General features: G+C 38.6%; 1 protein-coding gene across 9 annotated transcripts in view; it reads right to left on the bottom strand.

Moving 5' to 3' along the window:
* Positions 1-23191, bottom strand: part of MGA (MAX dimerization protein MGA) — a 118660-nt gene that overhangs the window by 13318 nt on the left and 82151 nt on the right. For 2 of the 9 annotated variants that reach the window (XM_055130552.1, XM_055130553.1), the window contains exons 13-19: positions 21003-21511; positions 18042-18339; positions 16375-16995; positions 11966-12256; positions 9863-11364; positions 5860-5990; positions 4075-4126 (exon numbers count right to left, since the gene is read on the bottom strand). In XM_055130552.1, coding sequence (XP_054986527.1) covers positions 4075-4126; positions 5860-5990; positions 9863-11364; positions 11966-12256; positions 16375-16995; positions 18042-18339; positions 21003-21511 — 3404 coding nt within the window. Of the gene's footprint in view, positions 1-4074; positions 4127-5859; positions 5991-9862; positions 11365-11965; positions 12257-16374; positions 16996-18041; positions 18340-21002; positions 21512-23191 lie in introns of those variants that run through there. The other 7 variants (XM_055130555.1, XM_055130556.1, XM_055130557.1 and 4 more) reach the window with 7 other exon arrangements.

The raw sequence follows: 23191 nt of genomic DNA, 5'->3' as shown, positions 1-23191 counted from the left end.
ATTTGAACCAGTTTGAATTCCAGCATCCCATATGGTCCCCTGAGCACTGCCAGGGGTAATTCCTGAGTGCAGAGCCAGGAATGACCCCTGTGCATCGTTGGGTGAGACCCAAAAAGAAAACAAAAATTCTAACTCTTGGGGATGGAGAGATAGCACAGCGGGTAGGGTGTTTGCCTTACATGCGGCTGACCCGGGTTCAATTCATTTGTCCCTCTCGGAGAGCCCAGCAAGCTACCCATGGCGTATTTGATATGCCAAAAACAGTAACAACAAATCTCACAATGAAGACTTTACTGGTGCCTACTCAAGCAAATCGATGAGCAACAGGACGACAGTGCTACAATGCTATAGTGCTATTAAGTCACACCTAGCGGTGCTCATTAGCAGCTAGGGATCATTCCTGGTAGTGTTCAGAGGACCCTATGTGGTGCCAGGGATTAAACCCAGCTCAGTCATGTGCACCTTCCCACTTTACTCTCTCTTCACCTCTACAGACAGGGTTTAAAATATAAATATATGAAAAGCTTATAATGAAAATCAATTGTGGTCTAACTATATCCTCAGAAACACCACTTTCTAATTCTTTTTGAGGGGCAAGGTGTTTTTGAGCCACACATCATGGTGCTCAGGGGGTTTACTCCTGGCTCTGCAGTCAGGGGTCACTCCTAGTGGACTTAGGGGACCATACAAGGTGCCAGACATTAAACTCCGTTCTGCCACATGCAAGGTAAGTGCTTTACTTGCTACACTATCATCTCTCCAGCCCCTAATTTTAATTCTTCTACTGACTTTTTCTGACTCTTCTACTTCTACACCCTAAGTAAATTTATATACTTAATTAAAAATAACATGTAAATATATTCTTTTTCATTATCAATGTACTTATTTACTTCCTACTATGCATAAAATTTAGCTCACCCTCTTCTAGTTCCATTTCATTTTCCTTGTACACACTATTATTTTAGGTTCTACAATTTCTTTGAAATCTAAATACAATTCTAGCTAAATTTTTCATTATATAATGGACGATCTCTTTGTAAAATAAAATAACCACTACTATCCTTCTCTTGTTTTTATTCCCTCTTTCACCTTTTAGTCTGTCATTTATACTTAAATATTTTCAACGACTAAAATGAAGTGTTGCACAGTTAATTCATAATTGTAACTGTAAAAATCATTAACTGGCTACATGATTATGATAAAGTTAAGTACTATGCTTACAAAGTAATAATCATATTTTCTTTCATCTACAAGTTTAATTTCTCACTTTTCCCTATTCCTAATTTTTTCCCCTGACACTGTCTGCAATTATCAATAACCCCGAAAGTATCCCAAAACATTTACACAATTATCTATAGCTATAGTTAAATTCATTGTAAATTAGTATTGTGTGGGAAAATGAAACAAAACTTAGGAAATCACTACTCAGGCAGGAGTGGTAGGACACATGCAAACCCTCAGCACCCCACATGGTCTCTCAAGCCTTCCATTAGTGACCCCTGAGCATATAGTAGTATTACGTCCTGAGTACCACTGAGTGTTGTCCAAAAACCAGGAAGAAAAAGTGTGTGTGGGGGCCGGAGCGATAGCACAGCGGGTAGGGCGTTTGCCTTGCACGCGGCCGACCCGGGTTCGATCCCCGGCATCCCATATGGTCCCCCAAGCACCGCCAGGAGTAATTCCTGAGTGCAAAGCCAGGAGTAACCCCTGAGCATCGCTGGGTGTGACCCAAAAAAAAAAAAAAAAGAAAAAGTGTGTGTGTGGGAAATGGAAAAATCAATACTAAATTTTAAGCATAGTAAGACCCTACATATATTTTGTACATAACAATTAGGGCTCAAACAATGCATTTTGTAAGTAAATTATGACTTTTTTTTTTTTTTTTTTTTTGCTTTTTAGGTCACACCCAGCAATGCACAGGGGCTACTCCTGGCTCTGCACTCAGGTATTACCCCTGGCACTGCTCAGGGGACCATATGGGATACTGGGAATTGAACCCGGGTCGGCTGCATGCAAGGCAAACGCCCTACCCGCTGTGCTATCGCTCCAGCCCCAAATTATGACAATTCTTATTCAAGAAAAAAATGTCTAGAAAAATACTGCTGTATGTGAAGGAATTACAACTAAGAAACTGCATAGTAGGTGATCACCCAAACCCAAGTTAATCACCTATATAAATCTCTAAAATTAAGACCAAACCCAAGTTGATCACCTATATAAATCTCTAAAATTAAGAGGACAGGGCTGAGGGAGTGACAGCTCAATCAAACGAGTACATGTCTTAAATATAGGACGGCTAGGGTATTCTTTGTTTTGGGGCCTCACCCTAAAGCACTCAGGGCTTATTTCCGGGATCTGCTTTCAGAGATCTGCTTTCCTGGTGCTGCTCAAAGAACCACATAGGTTGTTGGGGACTGAAATGTGGTTGGGGCTAGGTTTGATTCCCAAGCACTGGTGGAAGTCTCAATATACAGCCAGGTATAGAACAAAACCAAAACCAAACCAAATCCAATGGGCTGGAGCACATGCTTTATATATAGGAGACATAGGTTCATCTCCAGCACCACAGATGAAACCCTGAGCACAACCAGAAGCGATCCCTGAGCACTAAGAGTAGTCCCTACTAAGCACTGTAAAATGTGTCCCCCGCTTCCAAAAAGGAAGACAGTGCCTGGAGATGGCTCAAAGGGTCAGAAACAAATACTTTGCATGCTGGAGGCCTGGGTTCAATCCTGACACCACAAATGGGTCCACCAAGCACTTCTAGGAGGGACCCAAAGCATTAGCCAGTATGTCCCCCAACCTCTTCCAAAAAGAGGAGAAAAAAAGATAAAACTGGAAATGGTTGAAACTAGCATTTTTTAACCATGAGCATTATGGTACCAAATGAAGTGCCCCCAAATTTCCTGAGGGCCAATGGTATTTAAAAAAAAAAAATCACGTAAATGGGAGATTACAGCATTAAGACTAAGGGACCAAGGAAGGATAGAGATCAGAAGGGGGGATTATTGGGAAAAGTTTGAGAAACACTGCTTTAAACAAACTTCCTTCTATTTTTAGTAGTTGTGAAAATAAAGAGAAAACTGCAAATTGCAGTATCATGCACTAAATATATTAAGAGAGATTTAGGGGCCAGAGCAATAGTAAAGTGGGTAAGGCTTTTGCCTTGCACATGGCCAATCTGGGTTTGATCCTCGCATACCATAAGATCCCCTGAGCACTGCCAGGAATAATTCCTGAGTGAGGGGCCAGGAGTAATCCCTGAGCATCGCTGGCTGTGACAGGAAAAAAAAAAAAAAAAGACACCACCCCAAATAAAGATTTGTAATTTTATGGCTTCTTGAACGACTAGCCATCACTTCACTGAAAATCTTTTTTTTTTTTTAAACTTTTTGGGTTACACCCAGCAATGCTCAGGTTACTCCTGGCTCTGCACTCAGGAATTACTCCTGGCAGTACTCAGGGACCATGTGAGATGCCGGGGATCGAACCCAGGTCGGCTGTGTGCAAGGCAAACGTTCTACCAGCTGTACTATCGATCCAGCCCTTCACTGAAAATCTTGAGTCTTGATAAAGCACACCAACTTGTCTTACATCAAATCACCGTATTACAGAATTAGTTTTTAAGTAATCACAGCATTTTCATATGCGTCATATCTATTTTAGTTCCCCAAATTATTCCACCATCTAGAGAAACCAAGAAAATTAAAGAGGGGGTTAGTAAGGCCAAGATGTGGCTCAAGAGGTGGAACACATGACTTGCATGTTACAAAGCTCGGAGAGTTAGATACCCAGGACTGCATGGCATCCCTAGCACCACTCGGAATGACCTTGGGATCCTGAGCACTGCTAGGTACACCCTCCCACACACAAAGGAGGAGGAAAACAGTATTAATATTATGAAATTTTTAAAGGATGGGTGGGGTGGGGTGAGGTTGGGTGTTTTAAGTCACTTGTAAAAAGAGCCATGAAAGAAGTCACAGCTAATAGAGTTTGCATTGTTTTAACTCTGAGGACAATACCATGTATCAATTTCATTAAATAAGCAATCATCATTAAATGAATTGTAAATACCTTTCGATTCCTTTCAGCAGTCTTTTCTTCTGCAGATATATGGGTTCGGCTCCTAGATTAAGATAGCATTTTTTAATATGTTACTGTAATTCAATAATCTAAGACCAATTTCACAGTTATAGTAAACCAAACCACCCCAAACTGTCTACATTGTAACCAGTTTCTTTTCCTGTAGGTACAGTATATGTGGGCAATATGGTTCATTCTACAATATCCTTTTATTAATTTTGGTTTTGGGGCCACACCTAGCCATACTCAAGGCTTACCCCTGGCTCTGAGCTAAGGGATCACTCCAGATGGGTTGAGAGTACCATACGGGGTGCTGAGCATTGAACCCAGGTCAGGAGTGTGCAAGGCAAGGGCCCTACCTCCTGTACTAATACTCTAAGAATTTTTATTTTTTTGCGTCACACCCGGTGATGCACAAGGGTTACTCCTGGCTCTGCACTCAGGAATTATCCCTGGAGGTGCTCAGAGGACCATATGGGATGCTGGGAATCGAACCCGGGTCGGCTGCGTGCAAGGCAAACGCCCTATCCACTGTGCTATCGCTCCAGCCCCCTCTAAATTTTTAGAAACTATAACAACCTGGTTCTTTACAGTTTGTGCTCTTTATATTTTATTTATTCTTGGCCTTTTATAATTCTGCTTCAATAATATGGTTCTCTCTCCTTTGCTGAATTCTTCTGAGTCTTTCAATAAAAGTAAATTTTGTACAGCTTTTGTTAATAGAGTCCCACTTGTTTTTTCCTGATACTAGTTTACACATGGTATTTTAGATTACATTTTATTATTGCTGTAGGAATCATGATTTTCGTAGAAATACTTTAAATAAGAAACAGTAAAAGTAACATTCAGAAACCTCTGAAATGGGCCAGTGAGATAGTAGAGGAATCAAGTGCTTGCCTGCATGTTGCTGACCCTAGTTTGAGGCCTGGCATTAGAACTGGGAGTGATGCCTTGAATACAGAGCTGGGAGTCCTGAACAATGCTGGGAATAACCCCAAAATGCAAAAAATAAATACCTCTGGAATCAAGAGAAATTGGGACTACTCCTCCCCTGTCACTTCCTCAGACTTTCTTGGAATCATAAGGAATGAAATCTTTCTCAACTCATTACTATCATTATACCGTAGTTAGTGATAGGAAAAAATGCACACTATATGGAACAAACTAAGAACTGATAAGTTTGGAACAAAATAAGAACTTTCCCTTACACCCTCAACCCCCAAGCATTCTTCAATACAAGGCTTACTTACTAAACTAAATGAAATACATATTTCTGAACCAACTATTTTGTCCTCTATATTTTCATTCATTAGCTGAACAAGTAGAAAATGTTAACTGCAGTGCATCTGTTCAATAACAAATAACCAAATTGAGAATATACTGTCATCCTAAAAGATAAACTGGCCAAACTGAATAATCCACTTGTGTCAGTTATGCTAACATATACATGTATCATATTTGACTCTACCGATGGGGTCATTTCCTCACTTGATAAAAAATGTCTCTAAGACTGAAGACTTTCTACGTCAAAAGAGCTGAAGATAGGAAAACTAGTATTTTAGTAAGCAGTGCTTCAAAAGTATGGTATTAAGATTCACACATTATGTCATAGCAATAATCAAGTCAATTAACTGCCAATTCCAGTCTCTGATTAGAAAAATCTAAAGAAAAAAGAAACTGGTCAGTTACCCAAAGCTCCTAAATTGAACATTCAGTTTTGTTTATAGTCACAAAATACCCCAACAAAAAAATAATCCAAAGAGAACTAAGACTTACGGCTGTTTTGAAGTCTGTGTGTGAGCAACTGCGGTCTTCATGTGAGCAGCAATGATCTCCTCAGAGAGCTCTTCCACAGTCTCGATGTCCACCTGCTCCTCATCCTCCTCAATGTAGTCTACAGAATTCTTCTGAAACACAGCATTTGCTCATAAATAAGGTATCGAAAAGCAAGCACGCCTCAACTTTTCAACTGAATGTTGCCCTTACAAAACCAACCAGTGCTAAACAATGTTATATCCTGAGTACTGATAACTTGTTCATCATAAGAAGTCATAAAGACAACATGTAGAGTTAACAATCAAGAACTACATCATAGTGCTGTATATAGCTGTAAGTTACTGATACAGTTAGCTTGGTTTCTTTCTTTCTTTTTTTTTTCTTTATGGGTCACACCTGGCAATGCACAGGGGTTACTCCTGGCTCTGCACTCAGGAATCACCCCTGGCGGTGCTCAGAGGACCATATGGGATGCTGGCAATCGAACCTGGGTCGGCCACGTGCAAGGCAAACACCCTACCCGCTGTACTATTGCTCCAGCCCCAGTTTCTTTCCTTTTTTTGGGGGGTGGGTGGTACTGGGAATTGAATCCAGGGTATCACGCATGCATAGCATGTACTATACCATGGAGCTACATTGCTGGTGCAGGCACAGTTATTAGATATAACATGTCTAATGTCACTGGACATATGTCTAATATTACATGTCTATAATATAATAATTAAATGTATTATAGAGTTCCCAAAGGGCTATATTCATGGTTCAGTGTAATTTCTAATATACAAGATCCAGGTACTTATATGCTGAAAAATTTTAAGACTAAGTAGCAGAACAATAAAATTTGGTGCGTGGAAAGATAGAGGAAAGAAGTTAGATTCTACTTTAAAAGTGCTTCATGGCTACCTTTAAATCAGACATAAAAACTAAAGGCAGATAAGAAAATTAATATAGCCTCAACAGTCTTAAGTCTCTCAATCCCACACAAAAAAACTTCTGAAACCCAGACTTGTTCTACTTGTGATACTTAAAAATGAGTCAAAGCAGTTATTGAGCACCTATTATAGAAATGCATTATCTAACTTTCTAAAACAATAGACTATTTGAATTATAGATATTCAGATAATTTTTAGTCCACCTTTAAAAGTAGTGTTCACTATGCCAGCAATTAAACAGTAAATGTTATATATGACTATACTGTACCAAAGAGGTACAAGTCAAAATGAATTATTCCAATATTATAAATTATTATGTTTAAACTTGTTGGAAAAATTACTTACCCCTAAATTACAGGTTCCATAGGGCCGACAGACATTAAATGCAAGCCATCATTTGTTTCCCAATTTAAACATATTGTAAACAATGTATATTAAAAGTAAGCAATATACACCATTGTATAATTCTAGGGAGTTAACTATTTTTAAGACACCAGAGTCACAAGAAAACTCAAAGTATCTTAAGGGTAATGTATGTAAAAGTTCATTATAAAGTTGAAGAACGCCTGTTTACTGCATGACTTAAGTGCAGGCTTTTAAAGTAATATCCAATAACTTCACAATGGAAGATTTAAATGGGAGAGGATGCTCACAACTTCCCTTACACTATTCCCATGTCATTCTAAACACAAGCATAAATATGATCGAAGTTACAGGATACACACATAAATACAACGTTGAATTTAGATTCTAGAGATCATTTAGTCCTTGTTTTAAAATAGGCCAGTATATCTTCAATATCAGATTCCCTATTAATAAACTCAATGATACTCTGTATAATTAAAATACTTAAGATTCAATTACTTAAAGTTCTATAGAGAGCAATAGTTTTCACTGGTTTTAAAGTTGGACTGGATTTGGTCTAAAACATATCCAGGCAGAAAATAAATGGAAGGCTATCCAGAAAAGCACAATAACTATAAACTATCAAACTCAGTGAATTAATTCAATGAATAAACTTCAACTATGTACTGATATGTCTTTAGCTACAGAGAGGCTATAGACAGAATAATCCAATTTTAGAATTAGGCCCTCATTTTATAAATTAAACAATGCTTTTTTGTTTTGGTTTTTGGCCATACCCTACAGTGCTCAGGTTACTCCTGGATGCCGGGGATGGAACCTGGGTCAGTAGCATGCAAGGCAAGTTCCTTACTCATTGTACTATCATTCCAGCCCAAATTCAAACAATTGAGGTGCAGAAAGGTACAGATTAATGAACATCTAAATAAGTCAATTAGACTAACATTGAGGTTTAGGGTTTTTTTTGGAATGGAGGAATCTTTGACTTTTTGGGTCACAACTGGCAATGCTTAGGGGTTACTCCTGGCTGTGCATTCAGTGTCTTACCCACTGTACTGGCCCAAAATCATATAACTGAGGTACAGAAATACCCAACATTTAAATAAATCATTTAAACTAAAATTGAGTTTTAGGGGTTTTGTTTGTTTTTTTGTTTCTTGGCTCACATCTGGAGATGCTCACGGGTTACTCCTGGCTCTGCACTCAGGAATTACTCCTGGCAGTGCTCAGGGGACCATAATGGGATGCCGGGACCAAACCAGGGTTGGCCACACGCAAGGCAAACACCCAACTCACTGTACTGTAACTCTGGCCAACAATGAGTTTTAGAATACTAATCTTTTTGTTATGTTTATCTGTATTAGCAGAGAAGACCCAGATAACAATCTGAATGAATCTCAAGAAAATGAGATTCTAAAACTACAAGAGCAATTCAGTGCAGAAGAGTGTGTGTGTGTATGTATGTATGTATGTATATATATATATATATTTATACATATACACATATTTATTTATTTATTTATTTTAATGGTTAAGAGGACCACAGTGCTGTTGCTGAGGGTGGGAGAAGGATATTTGGTGCCTTGGATGCAACCCAGGAATTTGTACATTATTAAGCCACACTCCCAGTATTATCTGCTAGTGAAGAAAGGGAGCAGTTTAAATTTCAAAGCACCACACAGGCAGCTATCTATGTTTTTAGATCATATCCCAAGACATAGGTCAGCAAATTTTTTTTTCTGCTGCCTATTTACATAAATAAATGGACCACAGCCACATATTCATTCCTTATGGCTGCTTTTGTGCTCTAACTGTAAGTAATAAATGCAATCCAGTCTGCAAAGCTAGTGCTTTACGAAGTTTGCCCAATCCCTTGATCTGTATTATTTATACCTAACTTACTTAATCCAATAAACACAATTCTAAGTAGGAAAACTAGAAAAATGGCTTTAGTAAGTAGCATAGTAAAATAAGAATATATATTACAAAGGTCATATTACAAAAGATGACTAAAGTTCTGAATATAAATTCTAGACACTAGATATTTAACTTTAGCAGATAATTAAAAAGTAATGTAAAGCAAGGTTAGATTAAAATATAAATGATACTTCTGATTTCTTTTCCATAGAGAAAAACATCTCTACAAGCAGGTAGGTAAGTTCTCTAGTTCTAAGATTACACATTCTCTGTTTCTTAAATACCTACAAGATAATCTATAATCATTTACATAAAAATATCAAAGGAACTAACTGAAATTCAATGGGCATACTGATTACAAGATTTTTTAATTTTTTTTTTTTCAGTTACACCAGACAGTGCTCAGGGATCACTGCTGGCAAGGCTGGGAGGACCATATGGGTGCCAGGGATAGAATCCTGGTGTGTAGCGTGCAAGACAAGCACCTTACCCACTGTGCTCTCTCCAGCCCCAGGATTTTTTGTTTACAAATTCCCAACCCAATAGGGACTTTCAAGCATCTACCCTCCAAGACTGAAGCCAGACTCTCCATAATAGTAGTTAGTCTCAACAATATCAGCTCAATAAATGTTACCTGACTAACAGCCTAAAAACTACAGTCATTTATTCATGATCTAAACCTAAGCATCCAATTGAATATATCAGGTCTTAGTGATCTTCTGAAAAAAGCTACTGTCTCTAATAAATCATTTAAATCCTTGAGGTTTCAGTCACAACAAAAATGAGCTCACCACCTTTTCTACATCATCAACCTCCTCACTCTGGTAGTCAGAAACAACATCCACAATCTCATCAATAGAATCATCGGTTTTCTCATTTTCATCTTCCTCATACTCCTCTTCCAAATCCAAAGCAGTGAAATCAACGCGACTTCTCCCACCCTTCTTCTCTTGCTTTGGTTGTATCTGTTCTCCTGATAACAATAAGCGACCTTGAAAATGTCCTTCCCCTCTGCTCCCTTTTGTAGCTCTCCTAGGAACAATAGAGAAGGCTGTAGGACTAGAAATACTGCTCCAAGAATCACATTCAGTTTTTAAAACTCTAGCATTCTCAGTAGTTCCACTCCTCCCAAGGTTATCAGGAATGCCTTCTTCTTGATGAAAATCATCGGAATTTTCTGGACAAGTCTTTGTTTCTTTAATTAATTGCTCATCTGACTCTTTCTTGCATTCTTTTGAAATTTCAACACATTTCTGGGCCAAAGGGCCCTTTAGGTGTTTTCTCCATCTCTCTCTAACATTGTCCTTCTCCAAAGATTCACCGAATCCCTTCTCTCGAGTTTCTGGCTTTGGACTACGCCGGCCCACACCTTTGCTCCTTGAAAAGTTGAGCTTACTTTCTTCCTTCGAGATGACTGGAAATTCATTTGCTTTTTCATCTGCATTGTTTGATCCTTTCTGCTGTTCCATTTTCACAGTGGCTGGTTTTTTAAGCTGGATGTCATTTATACTTTGAACTGCCATTTTATTTGCTTTTCCAGAAATGGGCTTCATTTCTGCAACAGTCAGTTTTTCTTTGGAACTGTTAGAATTCCTAATCTTATATTCTTCATCAGCATCTTTGTAGCCTTCATCTACACGTGATCCAGTGATATAGGAGTGTTTAGAATGTTTAACAGTTAGGCCTTCTTCTGCAATGGATTCTTCCTCTAAATGACTGTCCCCATCTTCCAAAGAATCATTCATGGTTTCTTCTGAGTCAGGAGCTCTTGGATTTTGTTTTATTATTCTAACTTCAGGGTCTCCTTCCCCTTCTGATTGTAGGTCCTTCTTAATTTCTTGCTCTCTCTTTAACAAGCTTATTTCATCTTTCTGTTCTGCAGTCTGGGATTCTTTCTTCATCTGAAGAGAAGCAACATGTTGAAGAATGGAGTTTGGAACAGGCTTTTGTCCTGGAAGCTGCAGCAAGGCAAAACTACCAGACTGAAGAGGAATAAGACTGGCCGTACCAACAGGCTGCCCTCCTGAGCTATAGGTTAGTTTGGTTTCAGATCCTGTTTTATTCGCAAAGCTTTGTGGTTCTGGAGGGGAAATCCTCAGGGTCAGTGTACCAGATTGAGACACAAAACCAGGTCCAGAAGAAATTAATGATGGTGCCTGAGTGATAACATTCACAGGAGAAGTCCCAACAGCCTGAATTACAGGATTCATAACAGAGAAAGCAGAAGATGAAGCAGTAGATGATGGAGTTTCTGTAGGCTTAGGAGTGGGTAATCGGATTCCCACCACAGACCCTGGTTTAAAAAAAAAAAAATCACATTATCACTGTCTTTTATAAAGACTTCTTTCTTTTCATTTTTAATATTTGGGCCAAACCTGATAGTGCTCAGGACTTACTCCTGGCTCTGCACTCAGGGATCAGTCCTAGCGGGCTTGGGACACCATACGGGGTGCTAGGATCGAACTTGGGCCAGTTGCATGCAAGGCAAATGCCTTTGTATTATCACTCTGGCCCAAAGATGAAATTTTTTTTTCCTTTTGGGGCCACATCCGGCAGTGTTCAGGGGTTACCCCTGGCTCTGCACTCAGGAATTATTCCTGAAGTATACAGAGAACCAAATGAGATGACAAGGATCAAATCTAGGTTCACCGCATTCAAGGCAAGCACCTATCACTGTACTATTCTCTGGCCCAAAACATTTTTTTTTCTTTTTGGGTCATACCGGCAATGCTCAGGGGTTACTTCTGGCTCTGCACTCAGGAATTACCCCTGGCGGTGCTTGGGAATAAGCAACTCTAGAAGTCTAAGAAGACCAATGATGATACATTAATATATCACATAGTCAAATGACTCAACATAAAGTAAATTCCTCAGAAAGATCTCTAATTTCATACCTGGGTTGCGAAACATAACGGGCTGTAAGTTGGGCTGGGTATTAGAGCCTCGAAGCTGATGCAAAGGAAGCAGCTGGACAATCTGTCCATTAGGATGCCTGAACAGGTTCATTCCACTTGGGCTCCGAACAGGCTGCAAAACCATCCTCTGTCCCTGAACTTGTGTATTCGAGACAGGTCTGAGGTTAGGAGAACCTTGTTGCACAGGTATCAGTAATAATCGTGGTCCAGTACGTTTCACTGTGTTAGGTGAGACCTGTGGAGTAGTCACTGGAATCTGAGGTGCATTTTCTGAAAAATAGAAAAGAAAAACACAATATTAGAATTTGCCTTTAACATATATAAAAAATACCTATTTATGCATATAAGGCTCTTGCCTTAGTCAAGCTTAAGTAACTTCTAATTTAAATATAAAGTCAAATGAAATCCTGTACTTCTAGACTATGGTTCAGTACAATTATTGGAAACCTAAGTTTTAATCAGACATAACAGTAATAGGGTCATACCTTTCAAATGGCAAAAAGAAACTACCAACTGAAAATAATACATTTAAAGAGATGATGCTTCTAACAAAAATATAGGTAGAAACTATTATCTAGATTCTCACTTTAAAATTTTCTTAAAGTTTAAAATTCAGAATATTAATGCTAGACTTATGGTTTAGTCTCAGAGCTCACACTGAAAATAAAACCAATAACTAAAAATCACGAGGTATCAAAAACTCAGCTTTTAAATTTCAGACAAGTAAGCAACACTTAAAAGTTTTGTGGAGAATAATTTTCAGAAGTAAAATAAATACATACCCCCCCAAAATGTAATGAAATTAAGAGACATCAAAGAAGCAGGGAAATAAAGCCTGGTTAGGAAGAGGCAAAAGATAAGTTTTAAAACAAACAGAAATTTAATGAAGATGTGAATTAAAGAGATTTCTGAACAAGTAACAGTACCTTAAGATGCATCTTAATGTGTGGAGGAGCTATTTTGAAATACTAAAAAAACGGGGAAATATGTTATCTAGAATTGTTGGCTCTGAGGATAAAGAAGTAGGGATAACAATGAATAATGCACATTCATCAAGCATCAGTGATTTAAAATATGAAACTTCATATTAACAAAATTAATGGTGGCTTGATGTACAACATTGCCTTCTGGCTAGGTACTTTGCCCATAAACGTACTGATTTTCTAAAAAAGATCATGCTTCTAATAACCACTTAAATTGTATCAAAAGATTCAGGGCTACTCTAAAAAATGAAATAAATCTCAAAAACCATTGGTTGGAGAGACAGTACAGGGGCTCAGACACTTGTCCTGAATAAAGCTGACCCTAGCACCACATACAGTCCCCTGAGCACTGCCCAGAGTGATCCCTGGTATAGTTCAAAACCCCAAACTGAACAAAACCATCATAAAAGATAGTGTAATTCAAACAAAAATCAATGAAATATGCTGTGTAAATGGATGGGGCCAAAGCTGTTGCTCAGAGGCAAAGCAAATGCTTTACAGGGTTTGGAGTCCCAGAACTGGTCTCTAGACAAAGGAAAAAAGTAAATCAAGTAAACTGTGTTAAAAAAAAAAAGAAAAATCAAGAAATCAATGCAGTAAATCAAGGGAAAAAATGTAAATCATGCTAACAGTGTTCTTAATTTCCTAAACATTTCTACTCAAATCAAGTCTTGTTTATTTTTATGCCACAACCAACAGTGCTCAGGGCTTACTCCTGACTCTACACTACTGGCAGTGCTCAGGGAACCATACAAGGTGACAGGGACTGAACCTGGGTCAGCTTCATGAAAGGCAAATGCTCTCACTGTACTACCCCAGCCCTGTTAAATCAAATTTTAAAGAGTTAATTTTAACCAAAATTAATTTATTGATTCAGATAATGAAAAGTCTTTCATACACTAAGTATGCATTTATTGAAACATGGCAAAGAGGAAGCAAAAGAAAGAAGTCAAATGAAAAAGTCATATATACCCAATTGTCCAAGTTGTGAAACCTCAAACTCATAAAAAATTTTCTTTTGTTATGCATAAAAATTTAAGTTTTACTTTTCATTTTTAAAATAGAAATACCACCTTTGGTGCTATTTAATATTAAGCCAGCATTTTCTAACTTCATTAAAAGCAAACCACATGCTAATATACAATAGTCACCTAGAACAGAGTATTTTGTTGTTTTAAATCTATTTAGAGAGTGTTAACCCTATTTTGACAAGTATTCATTTTCAGTTAAAACAGTATTCCTCCTTTTGTGCTGTAGATATGGTACAGAGGTTAAGACACTTGAATTACATGTAGCTGACCAGGGTTTGATCTCAGGCACCACATACGGCCCCCAGATCAGAGCCAGGGGTCACTCCTAAGCAGAAGTACAAACAGCTCCTGAGCATTCTTAGGTGTACCCCAAACTGTTCCCCACCCCACAATAAATATTCCTCTTTTCAAAAATATATTTAAATAAGCTGACTTAAAAATATTAAGCTGATGACAGTGCAAATGTAAGCCAAATTAAAAACCATAAAAGACAATCTGAATAGAATCTGAGGCACATTAACTACAAAAAGGGTAGTAAGAAAGCTACTTTAAGAGATTCAAAATAGAATTAGTAACATAAAGGTAGAAATTCATTTGTTATTTAAAACATGATCATTTAAAGCATTACAAGATGTAAGCCTTAAGGTCCAACAGGATAGCAAAAGAGCTTCAACAATGACACCACTTATAAAACTATATATTAAAATATTTGTATATATTTATATGGGGAGAAGCAAATGACAAATTTTAAGATTGATTCACTTTTCAATAGAACTTCAATATATAAATGAACTCACACATCACTTCAATTTTGGGGGTGGGGAATGGGAGGATGACCCCACCAACGACTAATTCTAGTCCAAGTAGTTCAATGCAAGGGCCCAAGAATGCCCTTTTGTTTGGGTCCTGCAGTGCCAATGATAACCTAAGCCACCTCAGTAATGGTTGGAGGCCTCAACCTTACTGGGGTGATGATGGTGAGGGATAGTTGTATTAAGTATACAAAAATCATAGAAGAGGCAGGATTAGTCAGGGAAGGCATTTGACCTTACATCCCACCAATTCTGGTCTGAATCCCCAACACTATATATATGGTGCCATACAGTGCCAAAACAACTTATATGGTATCAAAAATATTCTCTGAGTACCACTGGGTGTGGTCTAAAATGTCCCCCAAATAAAACTTATGGAATCAAAACTGTCAGCACCATATGAAGACCCAAACAACACCAGTAGCAACCCTAGGAAATGAACCAGAAGCTCCCAGCACCACTGGGGATAATTCAGACCAAACAATCACATCAAAGTACAGGATTTCCCTATTTCAAATTCACTTTGATTAAACCAATGAAAAAATTTAACTAAAACGAATAAACATAAAATATCAAGAGTCCTACACAAAGAAATATGACTCCTTATTTCAATCACAAATAATTCACCCAGGATTTAGTACTATAGGAAACTGAACTGACTCCTCAGTGGTAACACAAAGAGAATCCAGAATTTTAATCTTCAACAAGAACATAAAGTCCTCACTCAGGTTGGTTACAGTATAGGCAGACTATGTATACCATTCCCTTTCCTAATATAAAAGAGCCACCCTTTGCTTAGGGGCACTCTCCAGCTCCCCACCCCAAACAAGAATAGAAAAACTCTTCCTTACAAAAGGAGCAGCAACATGTAGACTCCCTCCTCAGAGATATAAACCCTTAACACACACACAGGTTGCCCTTACTATGTGCCACTTAACGGCTGCTATAAGGGACTAAGTGCTCAACCTCCATTAATTACTTCAGTACCTGGAAGTCAGTATTTTTTATTCTAAATTTTAAAGATTTTTATAGGGGGCGGAGAGGTAGTACACCAGGTAGGATGTTTGTCTTGCACAGGGGCAACCCAAGTTCAATCTCTGGTATCTCATTTGGTCGCCTAAGCCTGCGGTCACCTAAGCCTGCTAGAAGTGATTCCTGAGCAGAGAGCCAGAAGTAAGCCCTGAGCACCACTTGGGTGTGGCCCAAAACAAACGAAAAAATATGTATTTTTTCAGTATCTCCATGTAAAAACTTCACTTGTCAGTTTTTTTCAATTTATTACCATGGTATCAGTGATAGTTTTATAAGTAGTCTGGTTAAAAAAATTGCATATTGGGAATTTATCCTAATTTCACTAGCTATAAGCAAGGGGGAATAATAATAGAATAATAAAGAAATCTATTATTTCTAGTATTCAAGTTTTGTAGAATGCAATGGTTTTCAGTAATGCAAATATTATGCAAAAAAAAAAGATCTACATCGTTACACTAAACTTTAGTTCTAGCACAACCACAAAATTAGAAAGAGCTGTATAATAAACCAGCTAGTAACCGAGGCCTTACCTGGTCTCTGGCTCACTGGTGGATTCCCATCAATTCCTGAGAGTATAATGGGAACAGAGCCCAGAGATGAAGTTGGTGTGGTCACCATGGAAGAAGATGCAGCTGTGGTCACCACGACTATGGAGGTGGAGGCAGTGGAAGCAACAGGAAGAGTTATGGTTGGAGAAGATGCTACCAAAGACTTAGGAAAAGCAACTGAAGCCACAGGGGTAGTTATCCCAGTTGTTTTGATAATGTTCACAGTGGCTGTAGACTGGGAGGTTGTTACAGAAGTCCTGGAATTAGATTCAGAGACCTCAACTCCCCCTGCAGTGGTGGCACCAGAAGTGGTTTCTTTAGCTCCCATGTCAGAAATAGCAGTCATAGGTGTCACAGCAGTAACATTCTCTAAAATCACTTGAGGGGTGGTAGTACTGACAGCAGCAGTCACAGGGCTGCACACCTGCACTGGCTCAGAAGAAACCACAGGTGTGACGACCATCAATGGAGAGGGTCTGATACTGAACTTCTGTGGCCCTGTTAGGGTTTGGGGTGTGCTAACGCCAGGTATCTTCTGCTGCAGGGCTCCAACTTTGCTCATCACAAACTGTGTGAACACACCACCAGGAGAGGGTCGAGCCGCTGCAAATAAAAATTTGCAGGTCAAAATCTTCAGTTCTCATATTTTATTTTCTTAGTGATTGTGTCTACCAACATTAACTGTGCACCACTGGGTCAAGCTCTTAGAAGTACTACCTCCCTGCATTATATGTGCCAATTTCCACCCACAGAAATCATTTTCTCAATACAAACCAAACTTTTATAAGCTTAACAGGAAAGGGATTAATACTGGGTGTTACTACATAGGACTCTTGAGACTATGCAATATAGTCAAATAGACAGAGGACACTGAAAGACAACAGAGCAGCAGCAAACAACATCATCTAAAACAAATGAAGAAAGACTTTCTTCTTAAGTCTAATTTTAAAACTAGTTTCCACTGTTCCTCCTGTCCCAGCACCTCCACCTCTTTATTGTTGTCTTCTTGTAAGATAGTTAAGTTTTGCTTGTATCTAAAATATATACGCTTTTCAAAATGGGACTACTCTTTAAGAAAAAATTTTACTCCTTTACCTGACACTCCTAAACAGAACTGAAACCAAAAAAAGGAATTTATTAGCCAACTGTACATATTCTCAATGTTAAAACAAATGATTTCAAGGTTATGAAGTATTACAGATTAACACTGAAATGTTAAAGAGATTTTCACTCACAGAACAGAAATGAACAGTATAATGCTGTTTTCTAAAATAATTTTATAAGTAGTTTCTACATTAAAGCCTATACTAACTCAGCTCACTTTGTACTGGCAAGCTCCTTGGCTTAAGTTCAAGGAACATATGGTTGAAAACAGAAAAATACCAGTCATCAGAAAAAACATTAAATTCTAAACTAATGAAACTAAGCTAAAAGTCTGGAAATTCTAAAACTAACCAGAGTTTATACCATTCATCTAGCATATCATCAGAAGGATTAAAAAAAAAAAAAAAAAAGAGGTCAGGCAACATAGACAATGAGAATATTGCCTAGTCCTATATTTCCCAAAATTTTAAAACCTCCATACTTGTACCCACTGGCCCAACACCAAATCATAGGGCTTCCCAAAGCACAAATGCAGTACAACTTACCAATTGGTCTTTTGGCTGGGACAAATGCCTTCAGATTCTTCCCAGAGCGATTTGCTGTAGTGCCAGAGGAGGAAGTCGATTTGGAATTGGATGTTGAAGGCAACAGGGTACGTGGTTTCCTGGATGCAGCCACGTTGGCATTTGATGCTACCTTGGAGATGACAGTACTGAGGGTTGAGAGGTCCAGGACTGAGGGTCGCAACCTGCCTGTGATATAAGCAGCTAGCCTATTGGCTGGATGCAATGCCCCCATCTGTCCCAATAGCAACTTAGCCTGCGGGTAACTCTTACCATTAACCTGAAACAAGTGGCAAAGAGAAATTCTGTAAAGATAAAATTCTCTCTCTAACTCACCTCCCTTGACAGGGGTTTTATTTAAACAAGTTTAAAGTCTTCCCCCCACCACCACTAATTGGAGGGAGGGGTGTCTATTAAGGGATAATCTTCATAGTTAAGTTTTTTAAAAAATGGTGTCATCTGATATCCTCATCTAATCTCATAATCTTCATTTTGGTAACCTAGGCACACAAAATCTTTATATTCATCACTTACACACCATAAATATGCAAAAGACACTGTAGGGTTTAAGAAATAGTTCAATTCCTTTACTCATAAATAAGCAATTCTGGTTAAACTAGCAATCAGCAAAAAGAAATGTCCCAGAATTCCCTAACAATTCAGAGAGGTGTTACTAAATTCTCTCATAAGAATACCTTCCTTCAAGCATTCTTCTTGTCTGAAAAATACATGGTGAGTATATATTTTATATATTTAAAAATATCTAAATTTTAAAAAGCTTAAAGCTTTTTTTCAAGTTTAAAAAAGTTATTGTTACAATAACGTAAGTCCCAAAGTCACCTCCATTTTTGTATTTCACAAACCTCAACTTTGAAAATGTCACCTTCTGGAAAACTGGGTTCAAGATAGCACAAATAGTAGCACAAACTCACTGTAACTCTAGAAATATTTACTGTCAAAATTAAGTGAATCGATGAAGGAAATAAGGATTTTTCTCTACTGTCTGAAGCTAATAGACTGCCCATTTTGAGCAGTAGTACTTTTTTTGTTTTCTCTAAAAAAAGAAAACAAAAATCTCCCAAGTTTTCTATGCTTGTTCTCTAAATCTTATTACTAGATGACAAGAGACCTCATTTTCTGTCATCATTTAAAAGATGAGCATGGAGTTAAGCAGAAAAAAACCTCTACTCGAGGTCAGGTGCTTACAATGAGGTCAACCCATATTCAATCCCTAGCACCCCATATGGTCCCCCAGGTCCCACCAGGAGTGATCCCTGAGTACAGAGCCAGAACTAAGCCCTGAGCACTACAGGGTATGGACCAAAAACAAAAATGAAAAAGCCTCCTGCACTCTATAGGGAACTGGTAAGGAGAATAGCTATAGCCAAGTCACTCTTTCTTCAGAGGTACAAAATAGACTTTGCTACCTAAATAAAATTGTGTTTACTGAAAAAGAGACAGGGGCTGGAGAGACAGTACAGCTGGTAAGGCGCTTGCCTTGCATGCTCCTGACCAGGATTCAATCCCTAGCAACCCATACGGTCTCTTAAGCAGCAGGGCCAAGAGTAATTCCTGAGTGCAGAGCCAAGAGTAACTTCTGAGCTTCTCCATGTGTAACCCAAAAACAGAAACAAAAACAAAGAAAAACAAGAGTATCTTTGCCTTGAGTCTGGTACCGAAAATGAGGCCTCTTTCATTCTAAAGTAAATTTTGGCACACAATTACTCAGGTTCCGTGGAATTTAGGTCAGATATTCCTGATTGGCTATCTTGGGAGTTGTTCTGAAAACTATTTATCAGCTTATCCTAAGTCCTCCATTACAGGAACCTGAATGTTTATGCAAGTTCACATTTTACAGTGACTCTTATGAATCCTAGGAGAAAGTAGTACATGAAATGTCTATGCCTGTATTAAAAGGAGTTTAGCCTAACTAGAAGATTTCAGGTAAGCTTCTGTCCTTAAACTTTCAATAAATAAAGTAAAAACACTATTCACAAAAAATTTTTAAGAAATACCAACATAAGCAATTATATAGCACCAACAAAAATAGACTGCAATATAACATTTAATCAAGTATATCAGTTATGAGTACATCATTGTATTTCTAAGGGAACAGTCCTAGCCTAGAGAAGTGGCCATGCTAATAAAGTTAGCAATGTCAGACACTACCATACATTCATTACCCTGATATAGAAATGCATTTAATGTCACTGTGCAAGAGGAGAAACTCTGACATTAATTTTCGATTCAGAAAGTTCTTTCCAGGCTTGAAAAAGAGCTTAAAGGGCTAGTGTGCATGCTGCACATGTGGGAGTGTAGGTTACATCCCCAGCACTACATGGTCCCGAGCATAGCCAGAAGTGACCCCTAAGCACAATCTGGTAGCTCCCAAGTACCAAGGGCACAAAAAGCAAGATGAAATTTCTTTCCAGAGATTTCCTAGGTGTCAGTATCATTTTACTATTACAGCCTGCCTAAATTACTAAACAGAATCGATAGAGGTCTTTGTCCTATAATAATCACGCTGACAAAACCTCTAAAAATTTAGGAACTTAAGATAGTGTGGCTCATATTTTTAAATCTTATGAATTTGAGTATCACCTTACTAAATAAAAAATGTCTCCAAGTCTCTAAATACATACTCTCTTAAATCAATTTTATCTTGTTATGTTTTGAAAGTTGTCTGATGATCATTCCTTAAGCCTTGCTTCACTGTCAAAGATTAGTATTAGAGTCCAGACAATAATTTAAGAAGAGTCAAAAATCTAGGTGTGCATCTAATTCAGGCCTATTATGAAGAAAAAAAAAATATTTTGTTACACAGTTCCCAGGAAAATTGAAGAAAAATATTATCAGGCCCAGAAAGGGCTCTGAAAAAAAAAAAAATCAAGATACTATCTAAGAATAAAAATGTGCTACACCCAGATTAAAGATAATTCTCACCTGGATTAGCCCAGATGTGCTTGAACTGAGTTTACGTTTATAGGCCACAAGCTTCCCTGCAGGAGAAAGCCCTGCATAAAAGGGCAGACCTTTGCCGCCATGTAATCTCTCCCTCACTGAATCCGGGGCATCTGTCTGCACAGGAGAGATATCATCCATTTTCCCAGGGGATAATGGACAATCAGGAGTCTCTGATCCAGATTTCTCAGCCATATCATCTTGGTCTTGACATGATGGCATAGAGATTTTCACACGAGAAGAATACACAGGAGGGTTCTTCTCACCCCGGCTCTTTCGCTGAGAAGCCAACTCAATGATGAAGCTGCCCACCTTAAGTGATTGTGGCATGTTGCTATTGATGTGCTGGGATAAGATGCTCAAAATCTTGCTCCGGTCCTCCTCCCAGTTGCAGTCTGAGATGATTTCTATCAGTTTGGTGGGACCGCCAGATGATCTCTGTTGCACATAGGAAGTAGAAGAGGATTCCCCTTCATTGCAGGATGACTTTTCTGATAAAGAATTGAAAGAAATTTTTGCGTCAACATATTTTGCTCAAAATTCAATAGGTTGGGGTTGTGGTGTTGCCAGTAGCTCAACTTATACCCACAGGGAAAGTGCATCAGCAGCCTGATGGTGCCATCAGACTTCCTGATACCCCCAAACTGCAGCTGTGCCTCTGGCCTGACCTCAATAACTTGGGACCAAGTTTCCAAAGAAATTAAACGGCCAAAAGTTAGGTATGTGGGAGCCACACCACAAACCACCTCCAGTTCAGCTATAAAGCTCATTTATCAGCTTTGCTTCAGAGAACCAAATATAAATCTCTTAAGAGATCAAAAGTCAAAATTAATCTCAGACTCCTACAAGGCTGAACAGACCAGAGAAAATTGTAGTGGGGTGGGTCAGCCTGATGCCCATCCAAGCAGAGCCCCCAGCAGCCACTTGCTTTCACAATCTCAAATCTTCACCAAATTCCTGGCCCTACTCCACCATCTTGGAACATACCGCAATGAAGTATAATCTCCTAAAAATTCACATATGCAAGTTTTGTGACGGAACTCTCCAGGTTTTGTCAGGGTTGGGATGGGCTACCTTCCCCTACCTTCCTATACTTCTGAAAGTCTCAGCAATCACGTCCACACTCCAAAGCTGTCACCCAATTAAAAAAGCAACTCCAGCCTTATCTTCCTGATAAAAAATACCAAACACCCTGACAACCATGATGATCTCTGAGCACCTGCATTATAAACCATAATGCACAAAGAGAAAGAAAATGAGAGAAAGAAATAAAAGTGCCTGCCATAAAGGCAGGCGGGGAGTAGAAATGGGAGGGGGGCACGTTGGGGGATGGTAGGACGGAACACTGGTGGGAAATGTGCACTGGTGGAAGGATGGGTGCGATCACTGTATGACTGAGACCCAATTATTAACAGCTTAGTAATCGTCTATCTCACGGATAATCAATTACAAAACAAAGAAAATAAATTCAATAGGTTATTGTCTCTGTGTTTTTAGGTGTGGCACAACAATGCAACAGTTGTTCGGTGTCCTATTCCCAAGTATTTTCAGTGGTAATTTAATACAATTTGATAGTTTTCTGGAAAAAATATTAAGACTGCAAAGAATAAGATTATAACTATAATTCCATTATCCTGTTGTCTGGGCTTTCATAAATTTTGAGTCCCACTTAAGACTGCTCTAAAATACTGTAACTGTAAGATAGTGTTAATCTGCAAACAAAACACGACCTATAAATATCACTTGTATCACTTGTAGCCCCGATGATCTTCGATTTGCTTGAGCGGGAGCCAGTAATGTCTCCATTTGTCCCTGTCGCGAGCTAGTGCAGCACAATGATATCTGCTCGCTCCAGGAACAGGAAGAGCCTCAAATCATTCATTCAGAGATCTGACGAAGAAATTTGACCATCTAGTTGGTGGACGTCCTGTGGAATTCAGTCGATAACAGCTCTTGTCCAGCGGTGTCTCTGAATCACATTACATGACCGGCCCATCTGATTTTTGATGCCTTGGCAAACGAGACAGCATCCCTGATTTTTGACCGCCGACAGAGGTCAGAACTCCGGATTCCTTCTCTCACTTGAGTGAAGCGGCCTCGCGACACACCATAAAACACTTAATACCTATCATTCCCACACCATATCTGATAGGGTTCAAATTTGGTGTGAA

This window comes from Sorex araneus, chromosome 3 (assembly GCF_027595985.1).
Source record: "Sorex araneus isolate mSorAra2 chromosome 3, mSorAra2.pri, whole genome shotgun sequence".
In the NCBI taxonomy this organism is placed as follows: Eukaryota; Metazoa; Chordata; class Mammalia; order Eulipotyphla; family Soricidae; genus Sorex; species Sorex araneus.
The sequence above is the reverse complement of the archived record's forward strand: the minus strand, read 5'-3'. Positions and strand labels throughout refer to the sequence as shown.